At 41.3% G+C, this 26822-nt stretch overlaps 4 protein-coding genes across 5 annotated transcripts in view; 3 read left to right on the top strand and 1 right to left on the bottom strand.

Annotated features, from left to right (window-relative positions):
* The window catches only part of smtnl (smoothelin, like), a 29398-nt gene extending 27189 nt beyond the window's left edge, over positions 1–2209 (top strand). Inside the window, exon 10 of the mRNA XM_030744727.1 lies at positions 1426–2209. Within this exon, the coding sequence (XP_030600587.1) occupies positions 1426–1552 (127 nt within the window). The 3' untranslated portion in view covers positions 1553–2209. The remainder of the gene's footprint in view (positions 1–1425) is intronic.
* A 2029-nt stretch (positions 2210–4238) lies between these two features.
* sebox (SEBOX homeobox) lies at positions 4239–6931 on the top strand. Its single transcript, XM_030745247.1, has 3 exons — positions 4239–4366; positions 4955–5160; positions 6015–6931. The coding sequence occupies exons 1-3, from the start codon at positions 4264–4266 to the stop codon at positions 6708–6710; spliced, it is 1005 nt and encodes a 334-aa protein (XP_030601107.1). The 5' UTR covers positions 4239–4263; the 3' UTR covers positions 6711–6931.
* Positions 6932–10437: 3506 nt separating this feature from the next.
* vma12 (vacuolar ATPase assembly factor VMA12) lies at positions 10438–13732 on the bottom strand. Its single transcript, XM_030744683.1, has 6 exons — positions 13373–13732; positions 13148–13221; positions 12839–12928; positions 11509–11551; positions 11308–11420; positions 10438–11186 (listed from the first exon to the last, which is right to left on the bottom strand). The coding sequence occupies exons 1-6, from the start codon at positions 13554–13556 to the stop codon at positions 11091–11093; spliced, it is 600 nt and encodes a 199-aa protein (XP_030600543.1). The 5' UTR covers positions 13557–13732; the 3' UTR covers positions 10438–11090.
* A 633-nt stretch (positions 13733–14365) lies between these two features.
* poldip2 (polymerase (DNA-directed), delta interacting protein 2) lies at positions 14366–26596 on the top strand. 2 transcript variants are annotated; one of them, XM_030744533.1, is made up of 11 exons: positions 14366–14580; positions 22068–22143; positions 22832–22929; positions 23022–23121; positions 23321–23396; positions 23820–23927; positions 24306–24442; positions 24656–24682; positions 24766–24891; positions 25769–25848; positions 25943–26596. In XM_030744533.1, the coding sequence occupies exons 1-11, from the start codon at positions 14396–14398 to the stop codon at positions 26055–26057; spliced, it is 1128 nt and encodes a 375-aa protein (XP_030600393.1). In that variant the 5' UTR covers positions 14366–14395; the 3' UTR covers positions 26058–26596. The 2 variants fall into 2 exon arrangements, with proteins under 2 accessions (XP_030600393.1, XP_030600392.1); XM_030744532.1 differs by having other exon boundaries at positions 22062–22143.
* The last annotated feature ends 226 nt before the right edge of the window (positions 26597–26822 follow it).

Genomic DNA, 26822 nt, shown 5'->3' with positions numbered 1-26822 from the left:
AGGATGCCACAACGTTTGATGGAAATTAAAATTATTAACAAATTATTAAATTGAGACACTGACGCAGCAGGCTAGTTCATTTTGCTGAAATTTCATTGCAGCAACTCTAAATGGTACTCATTAGTTTGTATGGTGCCCGTGAGCTTGTATGTATGCCTGACAATGTCAGGGCATGCTCCTAATGAGACAATGGATGGTGTCCTGGGGAATCTCCTCCCAGATCTGGACCAGGGCTTTACTGAGCTCCTGGACGCTCTGAGGTGCAACCTGACTGCGCTGGTTAGACTGAAACTGTCCCAGAGGTGTTCTATTGGATTTAAGGTCAGGCAAACGAGGCACCAGTCAATGGTATCAGTTCCTTCATCCTCCAGGAACTGCCTGCATACTCTCACCACGTGAAGCTGGGCATTATTGTGCATGTGCACCAGGAGGGACCCACGACCCACTGCACCAGGGTAGGGTCTGATAGTGGGTCCAAGGATTTCATCCTGATTACTAATGACAGTCAGGGTGCCATTGCCTGGCCTGTAGAAGTCTGTGCGTCCCTCCATGGAATTGCCTCCCCAGACCATCAGTGACTCGCCACCAAACCGGTCATGCTGAATAATGTTACAGGCAGCATAACGTTCTCCGCAGCTTCTCAGACCCTTTCATGTTTGTCACATGTGATCAGAGTAAATCTGCTCTCATCTGTGAAAACCACAGGGCACCAGTGGTGGACCTGCCGATTCTGGTATTCTATGAAGACAGGACCCACTAGAGGACGTGGGGCCCTCAGGCCACCTTCATGAAGTTTGTTTCTAATTATCTGGTCAGAGACATTCACACCAGTGTCCTGCTGGAAGTCATTTTTGCAGAGCTCTGGCAGTGCTCATCCTGTTCCTCCTTGCACAAAGGAAACGATACAGCCCTGTCCAGCTGTTTCCTGGAATGTTCTCCATGCTCTGGAGACTGTGCTGACACACAGCAAACCTTTGGGCAGTGGCACAGATTGATGTGCCATCCTGGAGGAGTTGGACTACCTGTGCAACCTCTGTAGGGTCCAGGTAGTGCCTCATTAAAAGTCAGTGTTTCCAGCAGATTTAGAGTTTTAGAACAGGGCTGACACTGGCTGGCTGCTATGTGATGTTTTTCACGATACAGTTAAGCCACTGTGTCTCAGTTAAGTAATAACTTTAAGCATAAATTGAAGGAGTATTTTTTTTAAGAAAAACTGCCAAACATTCTTTTACCCATGTCTGCATTTACATCTGTAAAACACACAACTGTTACACATTTACATTTAAAAGTTGTTTAATATTTCCTTCACTCTTTCCTAACATTTCCAAGCAACAGGCTGAAATACCCCTGATGCTAAATGTTCTTTCAGATGCTTTTCAACAAAATGCTAAATCTGCACCCTTCGCTTCCCATCTTGATCTGCAGGGTGAAGGCAGGCTGCGACCGCCTGATCGAGGTGGATGACATGATGATCATGGGCCGTAAGCCAGACCCCATGTGCGTCTTCACCTACGTCCAGTCCCTCTACAACCACCTGCGCAAGTTTGAGTGAAGCTCAAAGGCCTCTTTCAGAACATCAACACACACTCGGCTTATTTCTCGTTGGCTGTCAGGCAGATGCCTCTGCATGTAGAGCTGGTGGACACAGCTGGCACTTTGAAAAGACTAGACTGCCCCCTAGTGGCGGAAGAATAAACATTCCTCTTCCTGCTGCAGAAGAAGCAGCTCAGAGAAGTGCTCACAGCTTGGCCCACTGGCACAGTGGACAGTGATTTATTGCTGCTGTGTAAGAACAGTCATGAAGATGGATTATCACATAGCTGTCAGCAGTGTGTGTGTGTTTGTGTGTGTGTGTATGTATGTTTTTTTTGTTTGTTTTTTTAGGTGTTTAGTTTGCACATGAGTATTCGTGTATGTGGCTGTTTATCATCATCACACACGCTTGTAGGTGAGCCTCCATATCAACTTCTGCACCACTGGAGAGCATTGGTGTCACTGTCTGTGATGCAGTGTGCCAGACTGTTTGGGGGATATATGATACAATGCTATAAAAATGACATGAAAATGTGATACAATGCTGGGTAATATTTCAATCCACATATGCTGGATGACTTTGTCACTGAGATGATGCTGAACTATGGAAGACAAAACCAATAAATTGTACTTCTTTGTGGAAACTGTTTTTCTCAATCTCTCCTTCTATTTTATGGTACAAGTGAACTGAATTGCAAAATAAACAATTACATTTATGTGCTGCAGTTTCCAGTCTTATTTCATTTCTATCCTGGATTCACTGGATGTTAGGGTCACTCAAGTAACACTCAAAGTCTAACACACAAAAAGAATTCAGAAAGTTGTGTGATTGTTTGGGTCAGTGTAGCTTTTTACTGTCTCTTCTCTCTGGTTCACTACTCAGAAGCTGTGTCCAAATTCAGTGGCCGCATCCTTCGAAGGACTCGGCCTACATAGACACATTTTTTTTTATCAGCGCTTCAACTCGTCACATCTCATCAGTCCATCTGCATTCTCATCTGAGAACAGGCTTTAAACCAACAGATGGAAACACATGTATCCCTTGTTGAATATACCAAATATCTGCACCTTTTCAGAAACAGGGGTAAAGTTAGTGGTACTAAAAGAAACAGCTGGGGGAACATTTTGCATCTAATTAGATTAACTGAAAACAGGTCAGTAATATGACTGGGCATAAAAAGAGCATCTTAGAGAGGCAGAGGTCCTCAGAAGCAAAGATGGGCAGAGGTTCACAAGTCTGCAAAAAACTCTGCATCTGCAAATTGTGGAAAAATATCTCATCATCTTCAATGCATAATATCATCAAAACCTTCCAAATATGGAGATTTGTGTGTGAGGTAAGACTGAAAACCAGTATTGAATGGCTGTGATCTTCGGCACTCAGACAGCACTGCATAAAAAACAGGCATGATTCTGCCATAGAAATCACTGCATGGGCTCAGGACCACTTCCAGAAATCACTATCTGTGAACAGTGTTCACGGTCCCAGCCACAAATGCAGGCTGAAGCTCCAACATGCAGAGAAGAAGATATATGAGGGCATGCTACGCAGAAGTAAATACGACCCTGTCCCAGCTTTTTTCCTTTTCTTGTTGCTGCCATCAAATTTAAAATAAACATATTTTTTTTCTTAAAATGGTACATTTTCTCATTTTAAACTGATATATTTTCTGTGTTCTATTGTATAAAATATGGGATTGTGAGATTTGCAAATCATTGGCTTCTCTTTCTGTTTACATTTTACACAGCGTCCCAACTTTTTTGGAATTGGAGTACAATTTGACTAATTTATTATAGATCGCAGTGTTGCAAGAAGGTTCTGGCCTGGAGCCTTGGTAATCTCTGTACCCGAGTCTTAACCTGCTGTTGTTTCCTCCCACAGTCCAAAGACATGCATGTTTGGTTAACTGGTGAATCTCAGCGCAGATGTGACATAGACAGTTGATAAGACTAGAAAAGCTCCACACTTTCTATTGAGGATTCATTTTAAAAGTTCACCTAAGGTTACATTAAGGTAAAAAATGGTGAGCAGAAGAACAGGCTTTGAACCAGCAGATGGAAACACATGTATACCTCTGATACCAACTACCTGTGCACTCTCAGAAATAGGGGTAAAGTGAAAGTTCATTACTTTGCCTACAGAAACTACTACTATACCCTGAAAGTGCACTCACTTGATCTCACCATATGTTTACTTATGCTTACTAATACATCAGCTATTAGCTTTAAAAGAACAATATGACAGATCACAAAGATTATCAAGTGTCATAATCTCACAACACTGAGTTGTTTTTGTTTTGTAGGGGAAAAAGAGGTCATAAAGACTGCAGCAGATTAAACAGCCTTACAATCTACTTGGGAAAAAAATGTCCAGTGTAGAATATTAAATTATATCAGGCTCTGAAAAATACATAATCTATGTCATGGCGATATTTGGCTGAGGATATGTGGGTTAATAATGTGTAAATAAATAAATATAGGGCTAACTCTGGAATTTTCTGGAAAGACCTATAAAATAACTTCAAGTCAAATTCACCAGACTCTTGAAATGCTGCCTGAGCAGCTGAGGAGGACATAATGCTGCAGGAAAACAAGTCTTTCAGTAGCTGGAGATTTACTGGATGCTGATGTGGGGTGTCCCATCTGATCTGACCGGGGTATAAGAAGCTCCTGACTCCTCCTCAGCTGTCAGCACCAGTGAGGGCGAGCAGCAGATGTGTGTGTGGAGTTATGGCTCTGTTCATGAACTCGGATTTCTCTTTACTCAAGCAGAACCAGCAGAAAGAGCTGGTGGATTTCAAGGCATTATTTGGAGAACAGGAGCACTGTAAAGGTGAGTTACACTGGACTTCTACAGAGAAGAAAACACACTATTGCCTTTGAGTTTAAGTCCCCACAAAATCTGACGGGCTGCTTCTTGAAATCACTTTTTCTCAACAGAACAGAAATGGTTAAATTATACGATATATTACATTTAAAAAAATAAATTATTAAAATAATTTAAAAAAAATACAATTTTGGCAGCTTTAAAGTAAACAAAAATGTGGCTGACAAAATACAACATACAAAATGCTTCTTTAAGTGAAAATTAAAATTATATATATATATTTTTAATTTTCACTTAAAGAAGCATTTTGTATGTTGTATTTTAAATTATATATATATATAATTTATTGTTTTATTTTATTTGGCAATAATCAATGAAACGGAAGTAAAAGAAAAATGAGCCTACTTACTTTTGATCTCATATCACCAAAACATGATTTCATGTTCTCTCTTATATTTTATTTACTTCACCTGAAAGGCTTCATTTGAAAGGTTAGAGCTGGGTTTTTTTGTTTGTATGTTTGTTTTTTAAATTTACCTTATTGTTCTTTGGACTGTTTGACATTTCTCTCGATATTTGCGCTGTAATTGGAAGATGCCCGCAGTGAGAGCGCCGTATCCTCTCCGGAGCCGGACAGAGCCGCCGGTTTGACGGAGGGTCAGAGGAAAAGGAAGAGGACCATCTTCAGCCGTGCCCAGCTGTCTGAGCTGGAGCAGGCCTTCGCCGTGACCCCGTACCCGGACATCACCCTGAGGGAGAGGCTGGCCGCGCACACACACCTGCCTGAGAGCAAGATACAGGTGAGGCTGCTGGCTGGACGGTCAGTCTGAAACTCCGTGGTGCTAATGTTCTCCTAGCCTATTGAAAGCGGCTGTAATGAACCGAATTACTTATTTTAACTGATTTGTTGCTGGTCGTGATGAACCCACGGAGAATTAGTCTCCTTTGGACCACAGAGACCTTTTCTTATTATCTCTTCTTGTACAGCTGCACCGCAGGAAGCATCTGAAGGAACTGTTAAAGTTTGAGGAACCTTTTTAGCTCCTACTCCAGGCTTCCACCTGTTTTTTCCACCTCATTTTTTATTCTGTCTTGTTCTCTCACAGTGGCAGTTTTGGTAGCAAAATAAACATTTTAAAAAAAAAAAGATGAATTTTGAAGTCAGCCTATTATCAAAACATGTAGAGAAGAGCAAGTGTTTCACACCAAGTAACTATTTTTTCCCTCCATATTTTACACAAACAGGTGCTTCACCCTTACCGAGACTCTGTTAGAGGGTTTTATAACCCACTTCAGCTGAAGGCTAGTTGGTTTGGAAGAGCACTTAATGTGGCAGATCCTCCATGCAAAGGCGCAAAAATAGTGAAAGTGTGTAGGGAGAGAGGGTAAGGGAACTGGAACTGGAATTAGGCCCATCACACAGCTCTGAAATTATAGTGCACATTTTCTGACTTTTATTTTGATTTACTCTACTACTCTAAGCAACCATTTTGGGACTGGCCAGCAGAAGTTTTCTACTTCTGTATTTGGTTCCCAAAGATCTACCTAACCCAAATATTAGTTTTGAATGAGCATGGTACAGTGAACAGAAATTGGAGGCATAAACTGGAATAGACTGTGTAAGACTATTATTCTGCTCTGCCATTTTCCACAGGTGTGGTTTCAGAACAGAAGAGCTAGAAGCATTAAGACTGGTAGACTCTCCAAGCCCACCAAGTCTGTCCTGGGAGGTAGAGGTTTTGTGGACCCCTCCACCGGCCCCGTGACTTCTACGTACCCAAATACTCTGGCTGACATATTCAGGCCGGAGCAGAACCACAACTGTGAGGATGTACCGCAAATTTACTCAGACTGGATGCAACTCTACAGTAACCCCATATCATCGCCACCATCTTCCTCATCCCTCCATCAGCAGCCCACTCGTAGCTGCTCCAAACCCTCAGACTCTCGCCTCTGGGAAGAAGAGTACCACGGGCAGCAGCAACAGCACTTGGGACCCTCGCTCTCTGGTTTCATTCCTGGTTCATATCCTCAGTCCATCACCAGGCAGACTCACCACCCTTCCTCTACATGCTCCTACCAGGCCTTCAGGAGCTTCAAGCCCCGGAGCTTGGCGTCATCTGGACCTCGTCAGGCTATGTACGGGGGTGGCACTGGAGGTGGAGCTCATGCCTCAGTAGACCAGATAGTCCATTCCCACCCTCAGCCGGTGTACTGGGAGGTCTCGCAAGGTCAGGGACAGCACCACCACCATCATCATCACCCACAACTGGGACCACAGACCTCTATGGGATATATCTCAGACCTGATCTATAACGCTGCCATTGTTACCAATTTTCTAGAATTCTGATAACTGTCTAAATCTGTCCCATGTGTTACCACAGCTCATGTATTTCAGACATGCCTGTAATGTTCAAAAGTAGAGTAGAATTGTTATAATGCTCGTTTATCCTATTTTATGTTTTGAATAATGTCTTGTATATTTGGGGGAATAAACTGAGGTATTTGATCACAGTTTTGAACCAGACCTTTACTGTTATTTGTTGAAATGTACAAACATGATTTTGTGAAGCTGGGAAAAAGCATATATGAGAGAATAAGATGTAACTTGTTCCATGTTTTTGTATAATCAAATAACACAACCTCAAATCATATTTTCACATAACTGTTCAGTTGTAGCTTGAAAAAAATGATGGCAAATACAAAAGTATTATGCACAAAACATGCAGAAAATATATATTTTTTGAAATTATTATAATTATTAAGGGTAATATTTTAATGTTGTACCTCACAGGGGTGGAGCTACTTAATGTAATGTGTTAATGTTAATAATAGATCATATTTTATAGGCCTAGTTTTGAAAATAAATAATATTTTGTGGCTAAATTAAGAGTTACAAATGAAAAAGCTTTGTAGTGCTGTGGTTCCTAAACCTGAAGCCTTGTAACAGAATTTTTTCCTAGAATTTAAGTGTGAGTGTTTAAAGTAGTCAAGTTTTTATAAGCATCAAACGTGTACTTTTCAACCATTATATCATACAGCTATTGCTTATCAGCTAATGCTTTATTGAGTAGTTTTTGCTATTTAAGCAGGCAACAATTTGACTGCGTTTAGCTAGCTAAACATTACTGTTAGCAAACAACAGGACTATGAATATCTTATCTGTTACTTTTAGTTAAAAAGCAACTTTTCTAAATGTTAGTATTTAACTGTTATTACACATAGTTAGGTCATTCAAGCAAACTATGTGTAACAGTTATCCACGGTGGAAATGGCTTTAGCTAATATCAGTTCTCTAACCATTTATCTAAAGGTTTTAGCTATTAGGGTATTTTTGCTAACAGTTACATAATTCTAACTAACTAATTTTTATATTTATCCGTCATTTTCAGGGGTTAACTTAGCTTTTAGCTAATATCTTTTTTCTAGCTATTTATCTGATATATCTTTTTTCTAGCTATTTAGCTATTGAATTTTTCATTAATTGGGCTTAATTTTTTTTTTGGCTAATTTAAACAGTTATTAACTTACAGTCACAGACAGCCAAAGACACTATCTTTTATACTGTCTGTAATTCAGGTACAGTAATGGGAGAGAACTGCTTGAGTCACACAGTTAGTGCTTTATGCCAACAGGGTTTGTTGTTGTCCTATTGGTATTTTTATTGAAACCTTTAGTCTTATTAAGAAATAAAAAATATATACAGCTCAGGACATTTTGAGACAGCATCAATAATGGAAGCTTTCATATAACGCACTAACTTGTCTCCAGCACAGAGAAACTGCCGTGTATGTCATAGTTTCTCCTCACAGATGCCAGCTCCTCTTTTCCTGCTCCGAGCTGAACCGTGGCATGTTTAATGCTGTGACCCCAGGAGTATTATAATTCAAAACATTCAGATTAAAATGATTCCTTGTGGTAAGATACCATGACAGGAATAATTATTTTCTAAATCAAAATATATTTTTTTGTCATATCTCTTTGTGCTGTAAGTATCACAGGGTTTACATGGACTAAGGGGAAGGGGAAAAAAATGAAAGAAAAATAAGAACTAAATTAAAGTCAGAGCTCAGGGTCTATCAGCTTACCGGCTCGGTAATTTGGCCTGGATTTAAATTTTGAAATATTACATTAGAGGCATAATACAGAGGCAAATATGACAGACGGAAGTGCCCACTGTTCGTCCAGAGCTGGACAGAGATCTCTGCATATCATAATCATCTTTAATACCAAATAATCTTTCAATAAACCTTTAATCCGGGTGTCAAATCTCAGATCTTAGGAAGATACTTTTTTTTTTTTTTTTGTATTCCAGATGCAGATACATCTTTTAATCCTTCCACTGATATGACAGAACTTGACAAGAGGGGGGAAGGCATATTTTACAGAACTATGAAACCATATCTGTGGAGGGGATCAGGGAAAAAGGATCTTCTGTGTTGTGAGATACATGGTGTTATTGTTCTCAGCATGACGATCTTAAAGCACAGCTACTGTCCTAACAATAAGCGCTTGTTGTTTACGTGTTGTTCAACTTGGTAATTCACTTCAAACCAGATATAGTAAGTACAGATGAGGGGATTATTATTACCACATCTGTCAGGTAGAAACAGTTCAGTAAACACGGCTGACCGTTATTACCGGCTACCCCTGCGGACTTTTTCAGAAAAGTCAAAACGACCTCGTGGCAAACTAACGAGCCACATGACAACTTTAAAAGTCTGTACAGTAGCTTCTTTGATTGTTTTCCAACAAACAAACAAACTTGTGTTTGTCATTTCTCTATATATGCACCAGTATACAGGACCTGCCAAATATGTTGACCTTGCTGACTGGTTTTGGCCTGTTGGCAAATAAGATTTTCTCAGTTTCAGCGGCCAGTGTTTATCTGTTGCATCACATCATTTTTGTGCTGGCTAAGTGTTCATAGACGATGTGACAAAAAGCTGAAGGTGGTTATATATCTGTAAAGTTGTGATTTGAATTAAGATTTCATTATACTGGCAACCTGTCCAGAGTGAACACCTGCAAAACCCTAAGTTGGATAAGCAGTTAAGAAAAGGTTCCTCTGACACAAAATGAGGACAACAAAATGCTTTCAGCATTTGCTAATTTTTTTTTTAAACATTGTTATCAGCCTGCTGTTGGTGCAATCATTGTTGTTAACCTGGATTCCACTGTTAATTCTGACATTTAAAAAAAACTACATGTGCCAAATGCTCACACAAAGGGCTTTTTTTTAAAAAAAAAAAAAAGAAAAAAAAGAAAAAGGTTTCATCCCTGAAAGCTGTATGAATATATGCTGGCTGTGACGTCTAGATCATCAGCTCACAGGTGCCTGGCCACCAATGTATGATGGGCTGAAACAACTAATAATTATAGTAATATACTTGCTCTATGTATACAGAATAATTTAAATTATTATGGAGAGTACTGTACCTCAGTGGAAAATAAAAAGCAGCCATCACAACACAAATGTAAAAGCTTTAAAGTATCTGATGTTGAATGGAAAATGAGGCGGCCAGAGCTTTCTCATCAAAGTGTAAACCTGCTGCCGCTGTGAGCTGCAGCTGCAGCTGCAGCTAAGCTTGGGAATAGCATGCATGTCATCATGGTGAACATTTTATAAATTACTTTAACATTAACTGCAACTGTTTCTCTGATTTTGTTGGGGGAAAAGTACTGTACTGTTCAGTACAGTTGAGTACTGTAGTTTGAGAGGGACTAACAGCCTCCGCAGCATAGGTGAGAAAGGGCTGCAGCACAGATTATTGTATTGTAATCTATAAATTAAATTATTTTTATTGTTTAAAAAATTTATACACATAATTTTAGCAATATATAATTTCAGGACCAAAAATTTAAGAAAATTATTTTTTTGTGTGTTTCTTGCCTCCTGGTTGGGTCCCCAGCTGTGAGTAGGTCTTTGGGCCTATGCCCACAGAGTCCATCAGATAATCCAGCCCAGCTTTCAGTGTTCTTCTGCTTCATGGTGCTCTAAAATCAACTGAACACAGCTTTAACACAGTGGCCAGTCACTTTAAATTAAGCTGCTTTATTTATTACATATTTATTATTTTGACATGACATTTTAGTTGCGATCTAGCCAGTGTAGTAACAGTTGTTATAAAATAAATAAATTTGAGCTGCATTTCCTTTTATTTGCATCAAGTTCATTTTATAGTTAATGATGGAAACTGCATAAAGCACCACATCAACACTGCTGTCCCCAGAAAGAGAGGGAGGAGTGGACATCTCTGCTTAGACTGGTGCCCATGTATGTGGTAGAAAATGCATGAATGGATAGTTCAGATGATTTATTGGACAAAAATCATATTTATTAAATATGATTACATCTTAGCATAGAAAAGAACCTCAACATTCATTTTATACAGCAGAGAGGGGAAAACTCTGTAGTTTTGGGGAAAAAATGGGAATAAATAATTTCATTGATTTCATTAGAAAGGAAAGGCAGAATGTCAAAGAACAAACACTTAATGACTTTGAACCAGTTGTATTAATAAATTCTCAGTATGTATTTTTTCATACTTCCTGACAAATTAAAACAGAATGAGCACAAAAATTTCACAGAGAGAGAATTCTGCTCTGAACCGCAGGCATGGCTGCGGTTGCTTGGCTGCGGTTGCTTGGCTACAGTTGCGGTTGCCTGGCGGCTCCGGCCTACAAGGTGCTGATGTTACTGTGATTCCACAGGTACGTGTTACAGCTGCTACGGTTCCCCTAGATCTCCTTCCATGGTCCGGACCAGGACATACAGCTCGGCAAGCCCAACGACCGATGCGGCGATCACAGCTGATATCACCCGCTGCAAACCAAATGTTAGGAACCGCTTTAGTAAAGCAAAACAAAAGCATCACACAGAACAGCCTTAAAATCTGTGCTAAGTTTTATAATGACACCAGCAGCTGCAGCGCTGCTTCTCTTACCGCTGTAGTCTCAGTGAACAAGTACTGACTGCCCATGTAGGAACAGGCAAAAGCAGCAACTACTGTTACCAGGAAGTTGAATACGGTCAACACCACTGCTTTGACTGAGCGCACTGCAGGAAGAGAGGGAACACAGGCTCAGCATGCACACTTTCAGCCTCTGTAATGAGATGCTCAACAGTACACGAGCAGCACACTCACCCTGCCGTCCAAAATCTGAGAGTGTGCCATTCCGGTTGATTTCCTGAATAAACAGAACAAAACAAAAACTTAAATATGTGGAAAAATCTAACTTGTGCTTGAACCCCACGAAGAAAATCAACACTAAATACTGTGCCGCTCTTTTGACTCACCCCTGCGTGCTGCAGGAACGGCTGCTAGAGAGAGCAGTGGTGGTCAGCCTTCAGCAAAGCTTACAAGAAAGCTGCCATTTTTAAGAATTTATCAGTTTATCTGCACACAGACTGCTTTCATTTTGTGTGTGCTTGTTCACTCACTGCTTTCACTGTGTTCACTGTGAGTGAACACAGTGATGAATACACAAAAATGCAAGTTAAAACTGGACAAATGTCCCAAAATACTCCTGCGTTCTCTGAAACCGAGCTTATGTAAGATGGACTGACATGAGAAAGAAAACTGAATTATGGTTTAAATACATTTTAACACTTTGTTAGACCATCTGCCTTCTTATCAGCACAGCCTGAACAGCCTGCAACCATGTTGGTAAGTGCACATGAAAATATCTGAGGGCTCCATATCCTGAACGATATATATACAGATTTCTGGTGCCACACGTTGCCATCCAGATGACACCTCTTCCAGGGAAGATCTCGCTTATTTCAGAAACACAATGCCAAACCACAGTTTGCACTTATTCTGCCTGCAGTCTGCACTCCCGCTCTCACCACTGAAACCATTCAGCACATTGCAAAACTAAAAATTAAACAAAGAAGGCCCTGAGCTGCTGCCAAGCTAAAACTGAGCAAGAAATACAGGAAGAATATGAAATGTGTTGGTGCCATCAAACTCATACGACCATCCATTTTTTATAGTTATAAGTGGTACTTTCAACTGCTCCCTTATTCCCAAAGGGTGGCCACAGTGGCTGGATCTGCATCTTCTGATTTGACACAGATTTTACACCGGATGCCCATCCTGCCCCAACCCTCCCATTTATCTGGGCTCAGGACCGGCACTGGGGGTGCACTAGCTTGTGACCCCCTGAGGCTGGGTTTGTGTCTGCTCCTGACCTTTTGCATGCAAGTTAAATGTGTTAACCACTACATAAATGAGTTATTTTCCTCAGTTTCAACATTTGATATATTTTTTTATACTCTTTTCAATTAAATCATTTAATTCTGTTTATATTTGTTTATTTGCATTCATATCACCATCCCATTTTTTTAAGAATCAGCATGTAGAAAGGAGGTCTGAACTCCTCACCGTGGAAAAAAATGTAAGCTTCAACAGTACATCTATAGTACGTCTCAGGAAAGATGCTTTAAATATTGACAAAAAGATGGAAATGTACCTGATTATTGACATTCCTTGTGATCCTTTTGTATTCCTCATTGGCGAGTTTGGCTTTAATCTTCTCAAGACGAGCGACCAGCTCAGGGTTCTGAAGTGAGAGGAAGAATCACAATTTTGTTTTCCTCATTACACTGACTGGGCCTCCCTTTGAAACGACTGCACCCAGATTACATGGGGACAAGTCGCAGAAATGAGGCTTTATCGTTATATTTTAATATTGCAGTGGACTGTCTACCCACTGTCTACACCAACGGACGCACATAAGGGTAAAGCCACAAAACCAAATGATGTGCAGGAATGCACTTACTCTGGGAGGCTTCACGATCTCAGGCAGGTGCAGCGAGCTGTCCTCCAGCAACTCATGCAGGTAGAAAGGATGCCCTGGATAAATGCAGCCACGAGAAAATGTTATATATATATATATATATATATATATATATATATATATATATATATATATATATATATATGCAGAGAGAGAGAGAGAGAGAGAGAGAGACAGAGACAGAGAGAAACTCATTCTGGTTTTTACCTTTGTCTTTAAGGTATTTCTTGATCTTTCGCGCTGTGCTAAAGGACATGATTGTTGGTTCCGGTTTTTGAAGAAGCTCCTCCAGCTCTTCTCTCAACGCTCGTGGAAGAGATGACTCCGAGTTTTCCAGTAAATGTGTCGCCTTATTTCTGAATTTATCCCCCACCACAAATGCAGAAGCCATGATGTTAATGCAGCAGAAATTAAATAACGAGGAACCGAGTTTTTACGAAAAAGCCTGTCCTCAATGAGAGTTTCACTATGAACACGGGCGTTTAATTTGTATGTACTAAAATGTATCGTTTAGTCACGAACCCTAGCTTCAGAAAACAAATAAAAACCCAGGAAAGCTGCCATATTGTTTGCCTTGTGACAAGTGACGTATGCACTCACGTGACCATCTTACTGACATTTTATTTAAGTTTTTCAATTATGAAGCTTCATTCATGTGTATATATGTATATTTGTAAAACTGCTTATCCGACAAGTATATAATAATGCTTTGTTTTAAATTTAACTTAAACGTTACCCGCTGCTTAACACATGACCTTCAAGGATTCATCATAAACTCGTAAAACTAAACTTTTTGGCATTAAACAAGCGCACGCGAACTTGACACAAATTTAAGCAAAAGTACTTTTGGTGGGGCACAACTGATCAACAACAAATTATCTAAAACTACCAGCATGTAGCAGTAAACAAAATGTCATAGGGCGCAGAGATATTATTGTTTTGTATTTTCCATGGGAATTTATTTTTAGGTTATGGTTAGTATCCAGCTTAGACTTTGCAGCCTATGGTTTCCAGAGGAGGTTCCGCTCATTGCTGTTTATTATTAGTATTTAAACAGCTGTGATGCCATTGTTGTCCTAAATATATATCACATTGTGCATTAGCCAGTTAGTCGAGCGTTCAGTTTTGATGTTACAGTCAGTCCCTGAAGGCAGCTCAGGTGTGATTGGCTGTTAGGGCTGGAGGACGCACGAGATAAAGCGTGTATGTTAACGTGCTAGGATAGGAAAGATGGCGGCCAGTGCGTTACGTCGTGGCTTGTTGAGCAGTGTCAGTAAATACAACAAGAAACACGCTCACAGGATACTGAGTGTCGCGGACACCAGCTGCGGCTTCGAGGCGTACAGGCCGCGGCTGCAGTGCCGAGCCTGCGGCCTGCCTGGCGCTGCCCAGCAGAGGAGGTTTATGTCGTCACGGTAAGAGACGGTGCTGCTGTCCTCATATGTCAGAGCTAGCATGCTAAAGACTTAAGCTAAGCGCGAGCTCCTCAAGATGGCACCGTTAGTTAAAGACTCTAGGCACGTTGTTTTTAAATGGACAGGTGCCTGGAGGTGGTACCTGCATAGTGAACCTAATGTGCAAATATGAACTGGTACTGGTTGATGTGCAGAGCTGTAGTCACCGCAGAGGGATAAAGCTGATGAAGCTATGGGAAAGGGCTGTTGAAGCTAGGTTAGAGAGAGAGGTGACGATCAGTGAGCAGCTGTATGGCTTCATTCTGAGAACGAGCACTACAGGTGTGGTGTTTGCTTTGAGAGTGTTGATGGAGAAGTGTAGAGAAGGTCAGAAGGAGCTGCACTGTCTTTGTGGATCTAGAGAAAGTATATGACATGGTGCCAAGAGAGGAACTGTGGTACTGCTTGAGGAAGTCAGAAGTGGCAGAGAAGTATGTGAGGGTGGTGCAGGATATGTATCACAGTGAAACAATGGTAAGGTGCGTGGTACAGCTGACACATGGTTTCGAGGTGGGGGTGGGATTATGTTAGGGATTGTCTCTGAACCCCTTCTTGTTTGCAGGGGTGATGGACAGTCTGACTGATGAGGTCAAGAAAGAGTCTCTGTGGACTATGTTTGCAAATGCCGTTGTGATCTATAGTGAGAATGGGGAGCAGGTGGAGGTATGCTCTTGAGAGAAGAGGAAGGAAAATCCGTAGCAGCCAGCATGTGTGTGTGAATGAGAGGGAGACAGGTGTAACAACGAAGCTGCAAAGAGCAGAGGTAGTGAAGGAAGGTAGGTTAAAATACCACCATCCAAAGCAACAGAGGGTGGAGTGGGTGGAGATGAGTGTCAGGGGTGATTTGTGATGGCAGCAAAAATACGCGAGCCTGAGTTGGAGGTGGCAGAGCTGAAGATGTTAAGATTTTCACTGAGAGATACCAGTGTGAACAAGAATGCTGAATTTGGAGCTGTCAGGCAGGAGGAAAAGTCCACCCCCACCACTTTTTTTTGGGGGGGGGGGGGGGCTAAATGCTAAATGCCACGCCCGCTTACTAATTGAGTGATCCTGAACCTGGTAGGCCTGAATTAGACTTCTGCCTTGGGTCTTTGCGGGTAACTGGAAATCCCCCATGAACAGTACATGGTGATCATAGTCCTTGTGGATGTGTAGTTACATTTCCTGAGACAACATCTTTGGACTGTGGGAGGAAAACGGAGTACCCAGAGAAAACCCACGCAGGCGCGGGCCAGATGGCAGATTTTAACCCAGGACATTCTTTCTGTGAGGCAACAGTTCTCACCACTGCACCACTGTGCCGCCCCTGATATAAAACTGGCTGGTTAAAAATATAAATCTAAATCAACTGACAGGGAACACTCAAGGAAAAAAAAGCACTGGATGCTGAAAGGACCTGTATAAACAATAGCAGTCCCAGTGAAGTTAATGTTAACAGGCAACAGAGTCATCACTATGAGAAGCAAGAGTTCAAAGAAAGGTTTCCGGTTAACCAGCTCAGTATCTGTTCCTCGAACTTACAATGGGGAAATGAGCTGTTTTGTTTGTAAAACATGCAGTAGTGAGGTGGTAGTACTGACGTGACAGAAGGAAGAGAGCAGCAATGGAGGCAATAGAAGAGAGCCACCAAAACAAAGACAAAAGAAATGTCTGCAATGTATTAGCTGGAGGAGGAAGATGAAACAGAATCTGAAAAGGAGGACAGTGTTAGACTTGGAGTCGAGCTCACGTTTAGTATCCCTGGCTCCCAAAGTCTACTAATCCCCACTGTTGGAAGCATTTAAGAGGGGGAATTTTTGGAATATGTACTAATAAATTCAAATTAATGACGTTTTATGAAGACTTTTAGAGTGGATGTTATGGTTGCATAATTGCAGTTGCAGAGAAATGGGGAACATGTCTTTCTGTACTATTGGAAGCAGAATAGAAGTGTAAAACTTCATTTTTTTTTTTTTTCATTTTTTTTTTTTTTTTTTCTTTTCACTTTAATAGAATAACTTTTACAACTGGAGGCACCTTTGGGCAAAACAGGTTTATGGGTGCAGGCCATTGAACTGGCAGACTGGACTGAGTGAAATAATTCAGTTCAAATTGCATTTGATATCAGGCAGATTTCCATGTTTGAGCTGATATGAAATCTGTAAGATAAAGGGGAAAGTCAGTGGTGTAGTTAGTGAAGACATTTGGAGGCAGCAGCAACTGCAAAGCTGCACTTGAAGTCTACCTTTTTATTGAAGCTGAAGCAGCATGTAAACAAACCAGACTGCACATACAGTTTATCTACAGCTTCACTTAATCAAGGCGGACTCGGTGTGGAGTCTCAGCAGTTTATATTTTGACTCGTTTATCATAGCCCACAGCTCCTTTAGATGTCCTTGCCTGTTGCTGTAGGAAGTAAATCAGTTTGCTACACAGAAATCAACACATTTTTATTATTACTGTCTGTAGTGTTAAGTGCAAAATTGGATGTATTAAGAGATTTAGTTAATTTTTGTTTTCCTTCTGTAGAGACTGTGGTTTTCCACGAGGTGTGTGAAGATGCTGCAGAACTGTCAGTTTCTTCCACCAGTTTGGCTCTAACATCAAAAATTTACATGTCACAAACCATGACCATGTGTGTGGCTGTTTTTGAGGTTTTTTTTTTGTTTTTTTTTTTTAAATCCCTCAATCAGTTTGTACTCGTGATCACTGCATACAGACTCTGTTAGTAACAAGTGAAGATCTGTTGCATACTACTCATGCTGTTATAGAACTTTAGCTATGGCTGTCACTCTTTTCTAGTTCTTTTAAACACTTGTTAATTGTGTGGTCAGTCACAGTACTGAAATGTCAGCTCACCATTAGCGTGTCTGTTTGGGTTTCACATCCTCAGCCTTGCGCGTAATTTCCGGGGGGGATGGGGGGGGGGGGGGGTTATGACCAGTCACTATTACCCCCCCCCCCCCCCCCCAAATAAAGTCACATCATTTCGATTTTTGAAAAACATCTTTATTAATTATCAATTTTGGGTAAAATACTAGCATGTTTAATCGTTTGGTAATGTAACCTCCCCCCTCTCCCCACAAAAACTTGGTATCACCCAACCCGCTTTCTCTACCAAGCAGGCGTTCACCGTTTGCTTGTGGAAGCAGCTACTGGGGAGTGGGTGTAGTTCAAACAAACGAAAAGAGGACAAAAAGCGGACAACCAACAATTTTTCATTGTTGGTTGACAACACCTCCTTGGAAATGAATGATTTGAAGCTACTGCAGTCTTATATAAATTAAGTACACGGCTGCAGTTGTCTTTTAGGTAATTTTGACCTGATTCAAAATTTACAGTGTCATATATGTACATTTAAGCATAATTACTGAAAATGACATGAAGGGTTTTAGTCTGCTCTTTAATTACTAATGGCCAGAGGTGGGAAGTAACCAAGTACAAATACTTCGTTACTGTACTTAAGTAAATTTTTCAGGTATCTGTACTTGAGTATGTATTTTTGACTACTTTTACTCCCTGCATTTTTACACAAGTATCTGTACTTTCTACTTCTTACATTTTTCAAAACAGACTTTTTACTTTAGGTTTAACACATCAGAGAGAAGTTTGCATTTCAATCAAACGATCTGAACCTAAAAGGAAGAATAATAACATGTAAGACAATCGAACTGGCGTATCCTCCATCACCGGGAGTTGTGCTTGCGGGACATAAACAGCTTAGCTAGCGCTACTGAAGAGGAACGAGCATAAGGGGAGTAACGTGTGGCAGGTAAATGCAACAAATATCAGAAAACACACAAAGTGTGTGTGCGCAGTTTGTCACACAGTGTGTCTGCTAGCTAAAAGAAGAGCTGCTGTATTTCAGGGAGAGCAAAGAGAGAGAAGTTCACTCAGAGATGGAGAAAGGTTAGATTTAAAGGTAAGGACTGCAAAACAAACTGAAGTATGCTGACTTTGTGTAATTCAAAGATTGTATGAAAATACTGCAGTTTAGCACGTAATAAACAGGTTCGCTTGTTGTACTATATTTACAGTAAAGCTCTGTGTTGGTGCACAGAGGCTGTGTTCATGGTCAAAATTACAGGTTACATCAGTGCAGCAGAGATGAGTTTGAATCAAAGCTGCTGATGCTGAGATTCATTCACTGAATCCAACATTTCTACAGCCTGTATGCTGTCAGTGTAGGGGATGGAGATCAGCTCAGATAGCTGTGAAATACTGGGTTACATCTTTGTGAGTTCAGTTCATCCACACTGAGCAGTAAACCTCAGAGCAGCAGCAGCAGGTCAGCTGATCACAGCCTGCACACCAACACCATTTACTGGAGCTCACAGTAGAAAGTTGTGATTCTTCTCCCCATGCAGAGCCACTACAGCTGATCTTAGGGTTCCTTCACCTTCTGAATCCCACTGTAACCCCTGAGTATCCTCATGTTGGTGTTTAGGTGGAGGCACAGTCACCCTCTACTATGGAGGACACAGAGAATAGAGCTGTGTTTAAATTAACTTTCACATATTGTGTCCTACATAACAGATTCAAGCTGAGTGCATTCATTAGAATTAAAATTTAGATTGGAATAACGTTTCTATTCTCATGTATTATTTTATATTACAATAATATATAATGAGGTTCAGTTAGCTTTACACAAACAGCTGGTAGAAACATCCTCCAAAGAGCTGCTTTTACTTTCTTACTTTGAGTACATTTCAGAGCCTGTACTTTTTTACTTTTACTTGGGTAAAGATGTTGAACAAGTGCTTTGACTTTTACCAAAGTATTTTTTTTTTCACACAAGTACTTCTACTTACGTACAGAATGTCAGTACTTTTGCCACCTCTGCTAATGGCTATGTTTGTGGAATTGTGTTGTAATTTCTCCTAGCCAACTTATAGTGCACCAGGTAAATACATACACTTGGAAAATTTAGAAATTTAGGTGTGTAATATAATAGATTCTAAAAGTGTAAAATATTTGTTACTGTTGGAAGAAATGTAAAAAATGTAAGCCTTTTCTTAATTGTTGAAGGTGCAGAATAAATGCCAAGAAAGTTAAATAAATACATAGTAATACAATGTATTTCTAATATGGTTAACCCAAAATCTCCTGAATCCCTTTTAGAAAAGTAAATGATTTAATAAATAGGCAGAGAGCTTAAACACACCCCCCCCCCCCCCCCCCCCCCTCATATGTTGGACCCAAAGTTACGCCCTTGTCCTCAGCATTTGCTTGTGAAGGCCCCAGAGCCTGTAGGTGTGTACAGAAAGAGAGGCAGAGTGTGGTTGAATTAGTTCTTCTGAAAGCAGGTAGAGGTGGGTGGACAGGTGGGTGAGTGCCTACATGGTGCTTGGAATAGTAGCAGTGATTCAGCACACTCTTGTATCTCTAACATGTGTTTAAGTAACCTTTTCATTGTGCAATTGTATCCCGTGATACACTATTTTTACCAAGCTCTCTGACATGGTGACAGTTCAAAGATGGGGATTAGAATCAGTTCACATGCCTTCAGTCTTATTGCAGTGGCGCAACCTCGCAACCGGAGGGTTGCTGGTTCGAGTCCCTGTCTGAGTGCATGCTGTCGTTGTGTCTCTGGGCAAGACACTTAACCCACATTGCCTAAGTGTGAAAGTGGTTGGTGGTTGGAGGGCCCGTAGGCGTGAATTGGCAGCCACACTTCTGTCAGACTGCCTCAGGGCAGCTGTGGCTACATTAGTAGCTTACCACCACCAAGTATGATTGAGGTGCCAATGAATAGTGCAGGGAATTGTAAAGTGTCTTTGAGTGCCTTGAAAAGTGCTATATAAGTCTAATGCATTATCAGTTACTTTAATGCTTTTCTGGTTGTGTATCAAACAATGATGTAAATACACATGGAGATGAAGCCTTTGCTTATAAGTTACATGTGTGCTGCCTTTTTCTGGTTTCACAGACTTAATACTTGGTGTATTTAATAGCTGTGCTAATGCTGATAACTTGTCAGTCTACATCTTTCCCTCACACAGAAAACTTCATCAGCAATCAGGAATGTCTTGCCTTCACTCCTCCTGGACCGAAGGAAAAGGCAAAGTTTCTGTTCTTTCTGGCAAGGAGAGTTGTTGATGAGGGTTAGTTGTTGGCCGAGGCTGGGTCCAGAGTTTGTAGTTGTCTAAATTTAGATTGGGGGTTATTTCTGGCCACTGTGTATTGACTTGTCTCAGATTCTTGCATAAGTAGAAAGTGAACAGAGGAACCCAGCCTGTTAGAGTATCTAAGGCCAGGTGGGTTGGTGCATGTTTGCATAGGTTCATGCTGATCATTTTTCATAATTTATTGACTTCTTTAAAGTGTTCATCCATATTCTAAACCTCTTTAGGCTGGAGCCCTGTCCCAGCTGTCATAGGATGAGAGCCAGGGTGCCAGCCTATCACAGGGCCAACAGAAACTGCACCACCCTGACCTCAGGGCAAATACTGCACTTTCTTGTTTCTTACTAGCCCAGCAAAAACACCAACATGTTCTGATAAAACACTGTCACCAAGTGGTGAAATTTTTACATTTTGCAAGTTCTTATTGCAGTTAGTTCCTTTTTAACACATCTGTTTTATTCAAGCACTTACATTCAGCCTGGTGGCACCAGGTAAGTGGTTAATGGACTAGTTCTTACATAGTGGTTTTCTACTCTAATTGAGCACTCAGCGTGCTTATGCAACATGTTTGCATTCACCCATTCATACAAGCACTTCCATATGAAACTAAGCTAAGTGCTTATTATCTAACATTAATACACATTTACACTCCAACGCTTGCCTCCGAGAGCAACTTGGCTGCATACAAAAGGATACTTTGGCATGCAGCCCGGAATCAAACCACCAACCTTCCGATTAGTACCGCGCCATGTTTCTCCTGATCTTACCCAGAGGTATTCGCTCAGTCGACGTGTTCTGTTTTGTAACCATATTTCTAATAAGAAGCTTAACGTAGGTTATTTTTATGGGTGTATTGCACAAGAATAATCACAAGTCCAACTTGGTGTATAATAAATCCTAGCCTTCCATATATCTGCCTCATTAATCCCCACGCTTCATCTCTGTTGTGAAGATTAGCTTTGCAGGGAGCAGAGAAATACAAGTATTATTTATTTGAAGTGACCAGCTGTTGTTGTTGGTGGTAATATTTACTGTTTGTGTTTTGTTGCAAGAATGTCCAGTTGTATTTGAATGAAACACCTCAGCAGGTCAAGTGTCAACAATATTATCCAACTGTGACTGAGGTCAGAGCTGAAAGGGGACTGCAGGATTTGCCTTCCTATAGGGTTGAATGTAGCTTTTCCCATAGGATGGAAATGAAAATCCTGCCGTGGCATTTCTGGAATTTCCTGTCTCTTTGTGCTGGTTCATATATGATGTTTGGTTAGTCCACAATTTTTGTACAGCATGCCCACACAGAAGGTTCAGTGAGTAATACTGTTGCTGGTTTTTTGGCAGGAACAGGCCTGAGGGGAAGATTTTGGAAACTGTGGGAGTGTTTGAGGCTGTGAAGCAGCACGGCAAATATGAAACGGGACAGGTAAGACCTTCACAATCTCTTTATGCTTACACCAGAGCTGGGATCATCTGGCCTAGCAAATGTTCCTTCTCTTATTAGAAGAATAATTAACGTAAATTTCATGGTCCATTCCACTGCACAGAGCTCATTAGTGTTTCCCGTCGAGTTGGATTACTCTGTAACCTCGGTGTGTTTGGCACAGTGGCACATGAAGCAGTTCTCCACCTCTTCAGGTTCTGGTGAAAGTTTATTTCTAAGTCACAGCAGATTTCCAGAGCAGGAGGGCTGCTTTCACCAGCTGCAGTCCATAGCAGTGGAGATGGAGTTTGTCTGAGAGTGGGATGAGATTCTGGGCCACTACAACAGCAACCTGGTGCAGAAAGACAAGAGATCAAAAAAAAAAAAAGAAGAAAAACAAAGAATAGAAAATCTTAATGTACAGCTGAACCCTGGTGTTCAGCATTACTCCACATAGTTTGATTTTTGCCTGTAATTATAAACGATGAAAGATGCCACAAATGCGAACAGGCCTTTTAGGCTTATACCTCCCAACTTTGAAACCGTTTATATATGTAACTCAGTGCTGTCAGTATAACCCATTTGCATCGTCTTGTCAAATGGCTGTAATCCCATCTAACCTACGCTGCATTAAGTGTCCTAATATATAATTTCTGAAAGCTTTATCTTCTTGTTGTTGGGCTCTCCCCAGCTGTTTCTCCACAGTGTGTTTGGCTACAGAGGCATCGTCTTGTTTCCATGGCATGCCCGCCTCTATGACCGAGACATCACGCCTCCCATGTCTGACAGGTAGGGCGGTCTGTGCTAAAATGCCCTTCTCAGCTTGAGTTTCTGTGTGTGGTTGTTTTGTGTAATTGAATTTGTGGTGCTTCTTCCTGCAGCAAACCTGAGCCCCCAGGGGCCCACGGCTCCAAGGAGGTGAAGGGGAAGACTCACACCTACTACCAAGTCCTCATTGACACCAGGGACTGCCCCCACATAGTAAGTTATGACTTTTTGCGCCAAGATCAGGTGGTTATTCAGGAACATCCACCACTGTCTTTAAGTTCACTTGTGCACAGTCTATATGATTACAGGATGTGCAGTGACAAAACCACCTCTGCTAGTGTGGTAGACCTGAACTGTAGTTTTATTAGTGTTAAATCTTGAGGTACGTAACTGTTGGTCTGTGCGCTGACAGTCTCAGAGGTCCCAGACGGAGGCAGTGACGTTTCTGGCCAACCACGATGACAGCAGGGCTCTATACGCCATCCCAGGTATGCGCACTGATCAGGAGACACAGACTCGTACATCATTATTTCTAATGGAGGCTCGAGGCTTTTGTGACAAATAAAAGACAAAAGATAATTTGCTGCTGAAGGTGGTGTCCAGCTTGGTGTCCACTGTTTCAGTTGGGATTAGGAAATGTCAGCCATATTCTCAGCATGACATTTGAGTCTGTCCTGAGTACAGCAGACCTTATTTTACACAGAATCACATCTAGCCTACTTGAATTAGTGGATGTGATTTGTGTGGGCTTCAGCTTCCTGTCAGAGATGGCAAAAAGGGCAGAGAAATGCAGCTGGGATTGGTGTATTGATCCTGAGGAAATTAGGAATAGTGAAATCTATGGAAAGGGTATTTTGACACCCTAGTTGTAATTGTTCTGTGTGATGGGATGTCTGGATTTACTCCTTTAGGTCTGGACTATGTGAGCCATGAAGATATCCTGCCTTATAACTCCACAGAGCAGGTCCCCATCCAACATGAGCTGTTTGAGCGCTTCCTCATGTACAATCCTTCAAAATGTGAGCACTCTTCAGCACTCAGCACCATTCTTCACACATCTGTTCTCAGGCAGAAGTTCACCTTTGTGTCTGTATGTATACACGTGAAGATGTTTTCTGCAGTGATTGTTTCATAAAGTTGACATTTTCTTCAATGCTAAATATTGCTTTTAGAAGTACTAATACATTCTTTTGTAAAGATGCAGTTTTATGAATAAAGGTTAATTTCTGCATCTCAAGTTTGAGCGCTTGGCTGTCAGTATTTGTAGTTGTAAGTTCATGATTTCTAAGTAAAACTGTCATTTGTAGTTTCATTTTTGGTTCAGATATTTGTAAGACCCACTCACTGAATGCAGGAGAGGTAGACTCTTTTCAGTATATATTTTTGTCTCTGTGTAGCTCCTCCATTCACAGCCAGAGACACCCTGAAGGCATGGCAGGAGAAGAACCACCCCTGGCTGGAACTCTCAGACGTCCACAGAGAGACAACGGAGAACATCAGAGTCACAGTCATCCCCTTCTACATGGGAATGAGGGTAGCTCAGTCTTTACAGATATTACTTGGATATTGTTTGTTATTGCAGCACAGCCCGAGGCTAACCACCTCACAGCTTGACCACATTTCATTGGTGGTTTTGGGTGTGCTTGGCAAGATGTTGGCCTTGCAGCTTGTTTCTGTTTAATTTGTAGACTTATTTGTAGACCCATTTTGTTTACTTAATCCAATGGCATTTCCTTGTTGTCCTTAGGAGGCCCAGAACTCCCATGTTTATTGGGTGAGTAGTTTTGTGTATTATGTCAAATAAAGACAGTGAAGCGGGGAAATAAACAGCTAAAATCAGCTGTCGTCTTTCTGCAGTGGCGGTACTGTATCCGTCTAGAGAACTTGGGCAACGAGGTGGTTCAGCTGAGGGAGAGACACTGGAGGATCTTTAGCCTGTCAGGAACTCTCGAGACGGTTCGAGGACGAGGTGTCGTAGGCAGGGTGAGCACACATACAAGCAGACATAAATGCTACAGCCAGAAGGGTTTTCATTAGTGGGGCAGAGCTCTTCCACTGGTCTTCTGCTACAAGCAGAACCACAGAATAACCAACAAGATGTAGAGCTGGGCAAACACAACCAGCCAGAGCACAGCACACACAATAAGCACACAGCAAAACCGCTCCTTTAATCAAGACAAGTTATACCCAGAAAATGACACAAGTTCAAACTCTAGACTTAGTTTGATAAATCTGTCAGTTTGAACGATATTACAACCTAAATACTTCATGATTTATGTCACTGTAAAATCCACTTCCTTTACAAAGTTCAGGAAGGCTCCCCATAACAGCCTTATCCTTCAAGCAGACTCTTGCATGCTCGCAGACGCATGTCTTAGTCCTGAGATAATCAGATAATCAGTCAAATATAGAAGTCATTAGCAGGACTCTGAAGAACTTGACTGCATACTGAGGAGGTAATTCAGCCATTTGATTCAGGTGTGTTGGATCAGGGACACATCTAAAACCTGCAGGACACCGGCCGTCGAGGCCTGGAGTTGAGGATCCCTGCTTTAAGCGAACATAGTTCACTTATCTCAGCTGTAGATCTTTAAATGTTTCATTATATAGCCTATTATATTATAATTAAAGGTATGCATCAGTTCTACAAAGGATCCAACACCAGAGTTTGTAGTTTGGATGCCCCTCATAAGGAAAAATGTGCCAATTCAACTTTTTCCAGTTCCAGTATGATACAGATGGCTGATATGATTCCATGGTTAAATTAATAGACTGTAGTCCTGGCTGTGAGGAAGAGACCGGGAGTCAAAGTCAGGTGTGTTTGGAGGAATTTAGCTCACTGTACTTGTGTCTTTAACAGGAGCCAGTGTTATCTAAAGAACAGCCGGCCTTCCAGTACAGCAGCCATGTGTCTCTACAAGCCCCGAGTGGTCATATGTGGTGAGTTGAGTTACATCCTGTTTCTTCCCATGCTGTAAAACAATGTTAAAGTATTTGCTGGTTTTCTCACTCAGTTTTTATTTTCGTTGTTTAGGGGTACGTTTCGTATTGAAAGAACTGATGGTTCCCACTTTGATGTCCGCATTCCCCCCTTCTCCCTGGAGAGCAACAAAGATGACAAAGCTCCCCCTGCTGGCTACACATTTTAAGTGTGCGCTCCCCCAAGTGAGGCCCTGGATGCAGTCAGTCCTGGTGGTGTCATTATTTAGAGTTGTCCCTCCCCTGTAACATTGCTTCAGCCTTCAGCCTGAGTCTAGCATCAGGGAGGTTAAGCAAAGGGAAAATTTAGCAGTTTCTAGATGATCTAAATGCAGGTCCACTCTGGCCATTTTCTGTCAGAGCACCGCCAGCAGCAGTAAGTCGGTCATTAAATTCATGTAGGGTAGAAAATCAATCTGCAAGCCTGTGCATTAGAAAAGACTTGCACAGTGAAGTGGAAGAGAGCTGGGAGGTTGGAAGGGGAAATATCCTGCCAGGCTGGGCTGGTTCTGACATGCAATAGCTGAAATATTATTTTTGCAGAGGGAGTTTTCTAACATGATGCAGTACTTTTGTCCTGGACCCTTTTTCCCCTATCATTTTTCTCCAGCAGTTAGGAGAGGGAGAACGTGTAATATTTTAGGCCTGTTAGTGTACAAGTATGATTTGCTGTGTCACAACAATGAAGCAAAGTGGCAGTCACTTATGAATAAAAAAAAAATAAATTTCCCCTATAATGTCAAAATGAAACCTCAGCTCTATAAATCTCATCTAAAAAGTGTCAAACATGACAGAATGGTGTGTATTTAGTTTAGGAAGTGTCTTTACCAGCAGAGTGGTCTGTCTGCTTCCCTCAGCAGCTCGTCAGCACTGTAGTACAACGGGCTTTATGCTGTTCATGTTCCAGCTTGATGCACAATTCAGTTGGTGGCCTT

This window comes from Archocentrus centrarchus, chromosome 13 (assembly GCF_007364275.1).
Source record: "Archocentrus centrarchus isolate MPI-CPG fArcCen1 chromosome 13, fArcCen1, whole genome shotgun sequence".
Lineage (NCBI taxonomy): Eukaryota > Metazoa > Chordata > Actinopteri > Cichliformes > Cichlidae > Archocentrus > Archocentrus centrarchus.
Note: the sequence above shows the minus strand (reverse complement) of the source record. Positions and strands in the feature narration are given on the sequence as shown.